Below are 11583 nucleotides of genomic sequence, written 5' to 3'. Positions count from 1 at the left end.
TTACTAATATTAAGTAACTCATATTAATTACTTTAATTATAATTGATTGATGGTATACTTATTAATAAAAATATACACTAAATATGGACATATTAAATAGCTAGTAAATTAATTATTTTTTAAAATGATGGAAATTATAATTTGATATGAATGAAAAAAAGGCCTATACATTTTTATAAAATGAGCGATAAATATTTTTATTTATTAATTATTTTATTTTATTATTAATTAACTAAATTTTATAATAATAATAATAATAATAATAATAATAATAATAATAACTTGCGCGGAAAAGTATGCTTGTGTTCTATTCAGCAATTCTATGAGAAAGAAGAAATTTGAAATTTCTAGGTGCCAGCTTGTTAAGTAAGGGTGATTAAGGTCTGTTTTGCATTGAAATTTTTGTCAAATAAATATTTTTTAAAAAATATTATTTTAAATATTATTAAAAAAATAATTTTATAATTTTAGAGTTTTCATGATTCTCATGGTTGAAAAGATAGGTAAGATGCCAATCATCACAGAAGGAAGTTGGCCAGGAGTCTAGTAAAGTCAGTATTTATAGTTAGACATGAAAGATAATGTCAATTGAAAAATGAGACGAGATGATAACGGTCCTGGCGTGGAATCTCAACTGAGGACACTGTGACTGACTAATAATGAAGCCAAAGAAACTTGGCGGCATAATTTAACAAAAAACGTCGATTAATTATTATCAATCAGTAGAAAAAAAGGAAAAAAACAAAGGGAGTCTCAACTTTCAACAGCTTTCATCAGCAGGGAAGAAAATTGGGGACACGGTGACTTCGATTCTTGAATGATATTTGACTGATATAGCATTAAAAGCACTTAAAAAGAGTACATTATAAAGCATAGATGGCTGATTCTCCTTCAAGGTTCAATTTAATATTTAGTTTCCTTGGGATTTTCTGCTACTACTCTTGAGATGTTTCTCGTGCTTTTTTTGATTGGGAGTCTCGTACTCCGTTGCAATGGAGCAGATTTAAATGCAAGCTGTATCAAGAGAGAGAGAGATGCCCTTCTCAAGTTCAAGCAAGGCCTCACAGACTTTTCAAACAGATTGTTGTCATGGGAAGGAGAAGACTGCTGCTCGTGGGAGGGAGTTGGCTGCAGTAATACAACTGGCCACGTTATAAAGCTCGACCTTCATAATCCATCGTCATGGGCGATGTATTATACTCCCCAGAGGGAATTCTGCGACTCTTCATGCTTGGGAGGTGACATCAACCCTTCTTTAGTAAATCTTACACATCTTGAATATTTTGATGCTAGCATGAACAATTTCTCATATGCTGAAATTCCAAGCTTTCTTGGTTCCCTGAAAAACTTGAAATATCTAGACCTTGGTTTTGCGGAATTCGCTGGAAAGGTTCCTCATCAACTATCAAACCTTTCAAACTTGCAGCATCTTGATATCCGTTGGAATCATTTGACAATTGACAACCCCGGATTTGTACCCTCTCTTTCTCGCTTGAAACACTTGGACCTGTCTGGACTAGACGCTTCAAATGCAAGCGACTGGTTTCACTCAATAAATATGATTCCTTCTCTAGTAGTGTTGCGTTTGTCCAATTGTGGCCTTTCTCATATTCCTCTTATTTTGGACGTGAATTTCACATCTCTTACATTTCTTGTTCTTAGCGATAACAACTTCAGTTCTACCATTCCTCGTTGGCTGTTTAATATCAGCAGCATACGGTATTTTGATCTTAGTTCCAGTGCTTTTCAAGGTTCTATTCCTGCGGAGATAGGCAATTCCAATTTGCTTACAATGCTTGACCTGTCAGAGAATGAGCTAGAGGGTGCACTTCCTGCGTCAATTGGAAAACTTTCAAATTTGACAGAATTATACATCACCCACAGCAACCTGAGGGGTAATATTCCAGAAAGCATTGGACAACTTTCCAACCTGGAAATGTTGGATCTCCATGATAATTTCTTGGATGGTATGGTTTCTGAACGTCACCTTTCGAATCTCACAAGCTTGACACACTTGTTTCTGGCGCAGAACCAGTTAGTTTTTAATATTAGCCCCATATGGGTGCCTCCTTTTCAACTTGGATGGATCTCTATTACATCTTGCAAAATAGGTCCAAACTTTCCACAGTGGCTTAAAACCCAGACCAACCTTTTCAAAATAGACATGTCCAATGCGAGCATCTCCGATAGCATTCCTGATTGGTTTGACAATATTTCTTTGAGCATCGAAGATTTGGATCTATCATATAATCACATAACGAAAAACTTGCCAAAGTTCAGAAAATTATCTGCCCATCTTTACAGGGAAATATATTTGGATTCCAACAAGTTTGAGGGTCCTCTAGATCCTTTTCCTTCAGATGTAGCTATTCTAGATGTATCCAACAACTTTCTTTCCGGACACATTCCCCAAACACTAACTGACAACGGGATGCCACATATGAGATTATTGTTTCTCTCAAACAATCAATTCAGTGGTGGTATTCCTGTTTATCTGTGCAAGATGCAGGACTTAAATTTTCTTGGTCTTGCAAACAATCAACTGTCAGGAGGAGTTCCTGAATGCTGGCAGAAACGGCAAGGTCTACTTGTCATGGACCTAGCAAATAACAATTTGAGTGGTCCTATCCCAGTTTCTATGGGTTCTCTACAGCGACTCGTATCTCTGCACTTGGAGAACAACAATTTGCAAGGAGAGATCCCTGTGTCACTCAAGAATCTAGCAAATTTGCGGGCTCTTGATCTTAGTGGGAATTCCTTCTCAAGTACTATTCCTGCTTGGATTGGTGAAAACCTGTCTTCGCTTAAGATGTTCAATCTTCATTCCAATATGATCCATGGAGAGATTCCACAGCAGCTTTGCAATCTTGTTTCTCTTCGCCTTTTGGACCTGGGAAGAAACACGATGACTGGAGCCATTCCTCATTGTTTTGGCAATTTCACAGCCATGATTTTCAATGGAACTAGATCAGAAAAGACTTGGTCCCGGTATCCGTACCCTTACCTGAACTATCCCCATTTGGCGTATGATGATCACACTTTAGCCTTTATAAAGGGAACAGAACTCGAGTATACTAAGACACTTCAGTTTCTCTTCTCCATTGATCTTTCAGGGAATAATTTTACCGGAACGATTCCAGAAGAATTGATGAGTCTGTCAAAGCTGCAGAACCTGAATTTGTCTGGAAACTATTTAGAGGGGCATATCCCTTCTAATATTGGCAACATGAAGTTGTTAGAATCTCTTGATTTGTCTAGAAATGTGCTTTCTGGGTCTATTCCTTCCAGCATCACTGATTTGAACTTTTTGAGTCACTTGAATTTGTCATTCAATAATTTATCTGGCCATATTCCATCAGGGAACCAAATCCAGACTCTGGATGACAAATCCATTTACATTGGAAATGATGGACTTTGTGGATTCCCACTAAAGAAGTGCACAGAAGAAGAACCACATAAGGGTTTTGAAAAAGTTGAGAAGACTACCAAAGATGAGACTGAAAAGCTTTGGTTCTTTTGTGGATTGGGAATGGGATTCACTTCGGGATTTGTGGGAGTGTGTAGCATTTTGTATTTCAAGGACTCTTGGAGGCTTGCATACTTTGGCTTTGCTGACAAAATCTGCAATAAGCTTTGGGTCATTATTGCGATAAAGGCAAATCAATTGCGGAGGAAGTTACACTGGAAACGATTTTAAAGGAGTGGATCTTTAGTGACAGTGGCTCTCCAGGTATTTTAGCAATAATTATAGAAAATTTGGCCGTCATGTTAGTTGTCAAGTGTGTAGTTGTTGATTAGCAAAAGGTTTTCTTTCACTGTAAAAGAGAGCTGTTGTGATTGAAAGAATTAGAGAGTCCTCATTATGAGACATAGGAATTTGTGTATTAAGACTAAAGAGCGAATACGATAAGAGTATATCTAATATCAATTTGAATTTATATAAGAATTAACTTAATAATTATCAGATTAAATATTTATCTCAAAATATACACAAAATCAATTAAAGTGTGCATAAAAAATATATTAATTTATATATAAATATTTAATTAAATAATTATCAAGTACATTTTCATATGAACTCAAATTTTCAGTAGTCACACTTGTATGATAATACAACAATAATTAAGTCTCTATATCAAATGAGTTGGATAAGATATTTGGATCCATGGATGCTTTAATATTGCTAAAAGTAAAAGGAAGAAGAAATCTCTATTCTTGTAAATACAAAAATGTTAAAAGACAACGATTAATTTTCATTATTTTTGTAAAGGGTTGCAAAAAAAAAGTGAACAGGAGAAAATTCATTTTTATAATATATAATTGATCAATTTTTAAGTAGATAAAATAATTAAAGCTTCACATTCATCATGGTTAGTGCTTAATTGATGTATTATATAGAACTAAAATCATCTTGTTGCATTCCCATGAATTAAAAATTTTCGTAAAATGAAATAAAGGAAAAGGAATAGAATCAAACAAGCAGAAATTAATGCAATTGCATAAGTACAAACAAATAGTCAATAGTCAAAGTGATGGCCTAATAATAAAGATTTGTCCACCTTCTTGCTTCATTTTGATTTGCTCGCTTTTACTTTTCACTTAAATTACATTTTTTAACTTATGAATGAAAATAAAAATAAATAACTAATTATTTAATAAATTTATTTAAAAATAATTTTTAAATAATTTAAATATTTGATTAAAAAGTAGTTAAAAATAATTTAATTTATTAAAATTATAAAAAATATATAATTAAGTATTATAGTTATTAAAATGAAAATAATGATAATATTTTTAAAAATTATCAAGATAATATAATTTTTTATTTGATTAAAAAATAATTTTAAAATAAATAGATAAGTCATAAGTAAAATATTTTTATTTATAATTTTTGATTTATTTTAAATATTTTTTTTTAATTTATAAGTCAAATTAAACGTTAAACTATTTACGACTTTTTACTTATAAGTAGATTTGATTGATTTACGAGTTAAATCAAATACTCTTTTAATTTTTTTTTATTTATGAAATGCTTAAATAAAAATTTTTTTATGGAGTGAAAAAATTAATTAATATATTTTAATTTTTATAAAATAATAAATAATTTTAAACAAAACAACTTTTAAAAAGTGATAAGAGATATTGCTAACCAAATAATACGGGGAGCAACAGAACATTAAGAAGTCAAAAAGATGAAGAAAGACCTGCCAACTTGCAAGAAACGCAGCAGCGTAAAGTATCAAATTGCTTGCAATGGCCGGTGCACTCCATGACCAAAAAGTCTTGAGAAGAAACAGTCAGCCGATTACCATCTCAATCTCATAATACACTATTTTCCTATATATATAAATATATATAATTCTAAAGCTAAAATAATTATTTTACACGATTATTATTTGATATTAAAAAATAAATTAAAATACATGTAATATGATATAAGAAAAATACAATTATCAAATACTTTGTGGCACTAATAAATAAGCTGAAAGTAATTATGAAATTAATTTCTTTTAATAATGTTGAGTAAACTAGTTAAAAGGAAATAAAATAATTAAATACCTACTATTTAATAAAATAATTAATTTGATGTTTATCAAAGGTCCATTAATTAGTAGGCTATCCTTTTCTTAAAAGATGCCATGATTTAGTAGCTATTAAGGAAGGTTATTGATTTTATATAGTAGATTTGATAATTTTGATTGAATTGATTTTATATTAATTAAATATTAATTTATAATCTAATTAATGAATATTTTAATTAAATGTTTTAAATAAATTCTTTGGTAAATGTGTATAAATATAAAATAAAAAAAATAATTTCAATAGATAATCAAATAAAAAATTTATTAATATATTAAATAATATTATAGAATTAAAACAGTTGCATCACAATTATGTTTCAAAGCTTTATTATTTTCCTAATTCTTCAATTTACAGATCCTCAATTGTAGTTTTTCTCATCGTTTAAATATTATTCTCTTTAAAAAAATAATAAAATTTAAATTTATAATCAAAAGAAAAGAAATATAATATTATTTTTTTATTGTAGTTATAATTTAATTATTTCATGTATATTAAAAATAGTGCTATTTCTGAATCATTTAAATTATTTAGCCACAACTTCTTTTATGTATGCTTCTTCGTTATTTAGATTTAACAATTATTATTTCTTTCAGTAGGGCTGAGCAGAATTCGGTTTAAACTGAAAAATCGAATCGAATCGAGTCAATTCGGTTTAATCGGTTCGATTTTAAAATTAAATCGGTTCGATTCAGTTTTAATTTATAAAAAATTCAGTTATTTCGGTTCGGTTCGGTTTTAAAGAGAAAAAATACGTTAAACCGAACCGAACTGAATAGTGATTTATATAGTCAAATCGAACCGAATTGATTTTTGAATTAATTTATTTTTATAGAAAATTTATGAATTATATTTAATTTTATATATATTAATTGTTTAATTTCATTGATTAATGGTTATTAGGTTCAAATCAAAGTTAAAATTAGACCAAATAACTTGAAAATCAAGCCTAAATTAAAAATTAATCAAAAATCAAACCGATAGGTTTAAACCGAACCGAACCGAAATAAAACGTTCGATTTTTCACCAATTTCTGTTCGGTTCGATTTCTAAAATTGACGGTTCGATTTTTATAATTTAATTTGATTCGGTTCGATTCGGTTTGAACCGATTGCTCACCCCTACAAGAAAGTAGGTGTAATTAAAGAACTTGAGAAAACTATATATAAAGTTCATTAAAGATATAAAATTACCAATTTTTTTAAGTAACATTATATTTACTTACTAAATTTTTTGCAACACTAATTTTTTTTTATTAAAATTTACTGTTTCATTTCGTGGAGATGAACTTACTTAGACTCAATCAAAAGTCGATTCAAAATCAGAACCAATCGAATATGTCTTGGATTCAAATTAAAATGGGATTGGACCGAAATTAAATTGAAATCAAGCTGAACTTTTACAGGGAAACAACCTTCCTTTGTTTAAAAAATTAAAAAATCTGAAAAAAAAAATCTAAACTATTAGATTTGAACTCAATCTAATCAAAATTAGAATCGAGATCGAAATCCATTTAGTGGTTAAGTCTAGACATTATTTTTTTTATTTGTCTCAAATTATGGGACATTTTCTTTTTGAATGAGAAAGTTATTTGTTAGCTTTCTATTAATTTACTAGTAAATTTTATTAATTATGAAAAATTAAAAAAATATATTATTTAATAATATTAATTATATTTTTTAATTTATGTGAAAAATAAATTTATTTTTAAGTGATGATAGAGTATATATTTTAAGTAATTTTTTTATAATTTATTTAAAATTTTAAGTGATTTGAAAGATTATAATTTTTATTTATATTTTTTAAAAATTTCTAACACCTAAAAAGTTCCGCGCAAATCGCGGGCTATTGATTAGCAGAAAACAATGTCATAATCTGAAAGAAAGCGAATCACTAAAAGAATTCGTCAAAAAGATGAAGAGCTGGCAACTTGCAGGAAACGCAGCGTAGATATTGTGACTTGTTTTACGATGTTTGGCTCATTTGTTTCCGTGGAATTTTTTAATATTGACGGCACTTAAAAAATAAATTAATAAAAAATATTTTTTATAAAAAAATAAATTATTTTTAAAAAATATTTTCTTTTTAAAAAAAAATAATTTTTGAACTTAATACTCTTATCAAAGTGTAAAAACACTTTATATATATATATATAGAGAGAGACACATATTATATTAATAATATTATAATAAAATAAAAAATATTTTTATATATAAATTATTTTTCACAAATTTAAGTTAATTACAACTACACAGTAGAAATTTATTCAAATTATTAGTTGAGAGCAGCCTTGATCCTGTCTAGGAGCCTTTATGATATATATTTTTAATCCATAAAACCAAAAGTTACGCAGTAGAAAAAAGAAAAAAGAAAACAAAGAAGAAGAAAAATTGAAGCCGAGTGGGGACAGAGTGACTGACATGCAGCTATGTTATCGTTAAAGTGGAATAAAATCCATAATAATTGATTGCATGAATTGGAAAAAGGAAAACCCATGAAAACATTCACTACAATTCTTGAAATGCTTCTTCTCTTGCTTATTTTAGTTGAAACTGTTTTATACACTTGCAGTTGCAGTGGAGCTTATTCAAGTCCATTATGTATTGAAAGTGAGAGAGATGCACTTCTTGAGTTCAAGCGAGGCCTCACTGACCCTTTGAACTTATTGTCCTCCTGGGATGCAGAAATGTCTCAAGACTGCTGTGCGTGGAAGGGTGTTGCTTGCAGCAATAAAACTGGCCATGTCTTCAAGCTTGACCTTCGATTCGAATATGGCTACTTGGGAGGTGAGATCAATCCTTCTTTACTTAATTTGACGTACCTCAGTTATTTGGATCTAAGCCTGAACAATTTCTTTGGCATTGAAATTCCAAGATTTCTAGGTTCCCTAGAAAACTTGAATTATCTGAACCTTTCTTATTCAGGCTTCATGGGAAAGGTTCCCCATCATCTTGGAAACCTTTCCAACTTGCAATCTCTTGATCTCAGTACTTGGAATCAAGATTTGACAGTTGAGAATCTCGACTTTGTGCAATCTCTTTCATCTTTGAAATACTTAGAGTTGTCTGGAGTGATCCTTTCTAACCCAGAAAATTGGTTACACTCAATAAACATGCTTCCAGCTCTAGTAGAATTACATTTGTCCAGTTGTCACATTCTCAAAATTTCTCACTTCCTGCATGTCAATTTCACTTCTCTTGACGTTCTCGATCTTAGCTTTAACTACTTCAGCTCCCCCATCCCACAGTGGCTGTTCAATATTAGCAAAATTCAGCGTCTTGATCTAAGTTCAAATGCGTTCCAAGGTCCCATTCCACGTGAGATGGGCAATTATAGTCTGGTTGTAGTCCTTGATTTATCTTATAATCATCTAGAGGGTGAAGTTCCAGAAAAGTTGAGTAATCTATGCAATTTGCAGGATCTCAACTTGGCAAACAACCATTTCAGTGGTGAGGTTTTTGGACCTTTAATTGCCAGTCCATCTAGATGCATTAAAAGTAGCTTAAAGAGCTTGAATGTTGCATTTAACAAATTTAGAGGTAGCCTTCCAGATCAATTGGGACAATTTCAGCATTTAGAAAGCCTAGATATTTCTAATAACTACCTCAACGGTCCAATCACAGCATCAATCGGAAGACTTTCTAGTTTAAGAAAATTGTTTCTCAAGGGTAATTACCTGAACGGCAGTATTCCTCAAAGTCTTGGACAGCTTTCCAACCTTGAAATGCTAGATGTTGCTGGCAATTCACTGAAAGGGATCGTCTCCGAACTTCACTTCTCAAATCTCACCTCCTTAACTGAATTGCATATGGAAGGGAATTCCTTAGTTTTTGATGTTGACCCCACATGGGCACCTCCATTCCAACTTGTATGGATTGGATTGTCATCCTGCAAACTGGGACCCAACTTTCCACAATGGCTCAAAACGCAGATGAATATTGAGTTCTTAATGATGTCAAATGCAAGCATCTCAGATAGGATCCCTGCTTGGTTTGAAAATATTTCTTCAAGTATCATCCGTTTGGATCTATCTCACAATCAGATTACCAAAAAATTGCCCAAGTTGAGAAAATTACGTTTCGGTGATCTTTATCGTCATAGGTCCATATATTTGGATTCCAACAAATTTGATGGTCCTTTAACACCTTTTCCTTCTGATACAGCTGATTTAGATATCTCCGACAACTTGCTTTGTGGCCAAGTCCCCAAAAAAATTGGAACAATGATGCCACATTTGGAATCTTTTGTTATCTCCACCAACCATTTGAGAGGGACCATTCCGGTTTCTGTTTGTGAGTTAAAGAATTTAGCTATTCTGGATCTCTCAGCAAATCATCTATCAGGAAGACTTCCTAGATGTTGGAAAAAGTTGCAGGATTTGAAAGTGGTAGATTTGGCAAATAACAATCTCAGTGGCCATATTCCATTTTCTTTCGGCTTTATGCAGCAGCTCTTGTCCTTGCATCTTCAAAACAATAGTTTCCAAGGAAAATTTCCTAGGTCATTAAGTAAGCTCAAATGTTTGAGGACTGTTGATCTCAGTTTGAACGCTTTTGCTGGTTTTATTCCTCAATGGCTTGGTGAAAACCTATCTTCGTTGAGAGTACTCGATGTTCATTCCAATAAGTTTGATGGTGAGATTCCTCCACAACTCTGCAGCCTTGCTTCTCTTCGCATTCTAAACCTGGCAAACAACAACATGATTGGAAATATTCCTAATTGTTTTGACAATTTTACTGGGATGATTGTGGATGAGATAGGAGATTATCGGAACTATCATTTCCTTGCATATAGTTCCTACATTCCTGGATCTCAATCTGTAGCTTACGATGAGAATCTTTTGGCTTATATAAAAGGAATGGAACTTGAATATACCAGTTCGCTTCAGTATCTCTTTTCCATTGATCTTTCAGGAAATAATCTTGTGGGAGAGATTCCAAAGGGGATAATGAGTCTTTTAAAGCTACAAAACTTGAATTTGTCTGGAAATAATTTGACAGGGCATATACCATTGAACATTGGTAACTTGAAATTGCTAGAATCTCTTGATTTGTCCAGAAATGAACTTTGTGGCTCTATTCCAACCAGCATTTCTGATTTAAACTTCTTAAGTCACTTGAACTTGTCATTCAATAATTTATCTGGCCGCATTCCTTTGGGGAATCAACTCCAAACTTTGGATGATAAATCCATCTACATTGGCAACAATGGACTCTGCGGACATCCACTGAAAAGTTGCCCAAAAAATCAACTGCCTCAAGGACATGACCATGCTGAGAGAATAGAATCTGAGATTGACATGCTTTGGTTTTACCAAGGCTTAGGAATGGGTTCCGCAGTTGGATTTTGGGGAGTTTGTAGCATTTTGTATTTCAAAGTTTCTTGGAGAAATGCCTACTTCCAATCAATCGACAGAATCTACAAAAAGCTTGAGGGAATAGTTACAGAGAAAGTTCCATAGAGACAAATTTGGAGTGCAAGCATGAGAAGGTTCGTTCTCTCTCTCTCTCTCTCTCTCTCTCTCTCTCTCTCTCTCCACTCCTTGAAATACAAAACATAAACATAATCGTAATTTATGTTTTTTGTTAATACTTCATGGTGGCAATTGTTTATTGTAGGACGTTGTAAAAAAGATGGCAAAAATTGAACAAAAGCCCAAATGAAGCTCAACTCAAATTCATAGGAAGGAAGGTTATGCTATGATTTCAGATGAAAATTTCTGAATTTAGATGAATATTCTCTTTATCTATCTCTGCAATATGTGGCTAAATGTATATATTAATTTGCTAGCTTGTACCTATTCTGTTAATGTAAGTTATGCTTGAGACACTAAATACATTATCAAAAGTTTACAGCAGATTTCTGATCTACTGAGTCTTCCTTAATTTTAGGAAGTTATGTTGATATATGTTAAAATCTATATAAAAGTATAGGGTTCAAAATAAAAATATGAAAATATTTAGAGGACAAAAAAATACATTAGAAGTTGTAGAATACTTAACT

The 11583-nt window shown here is 31.5% G+C and overlaps 2 protein-coding genes across 2 annotated transcripts; both read left to right on the top strand.

Moving 5' to 3' along the window:
* Window positions 1-865: 865 nt before the first annotated feature.
* LOC110658786 (receptor-like protein EIX2) lies at window positions 866-3870 on the top strand. The gene has a single exon (XM_021816534.2). It carries the CDS (start codon window positions 947-949, stop codon window positions 3695-3697), a length of 2751 nt encoding a protein of 916 aa, XP_021672226.2. The 5' UTR covers window positions 866-946; the 3' UTR covers window positions 3698-3870.
* Window positions 3871-7952: 4082 nt separating this feature from the next.
* Window positions 7953-11450, top strand: LOC110658795 (receptor-like protein EIX2). Its single transcript, XM_021816544.2, has 2 exons — window positions 7953-11070; window positions 11199-11450. Exon 1 carries the CDS (start codon window positions 8075-8077, stop codon window positions 11039-11041), a length of 2967 nt encoding a protein of 988 aa, XP_021672236.2. The 5' UTR covers window positions 7953-8074; the 3' UTR covers window positions 11042-11070; window positions 11199-11450.
* The last annotated feature ends 133 nt before the right edge of the window (window positions 11451-11583 follow it).

This window comes from Hevea brasiliensis, chromosome 15 (genome assembly GCF_030052815.1).
Source record: "Hevea brasiliensis isolate MT/VB/25A 57/8 chromosome 15, ASM3005281v1, whole genome shotgun sequence".
Lineage (NCBI taxonomy): Eukaryota > Viridiplantae > Streptophyta > Magnoliopsida > Malpighiales > Euphorbiaceae > Hevea > Hevea brasiliensis.
This window is presented reverse-complemented; position numbering and strand designations above follow the sequence as displayed.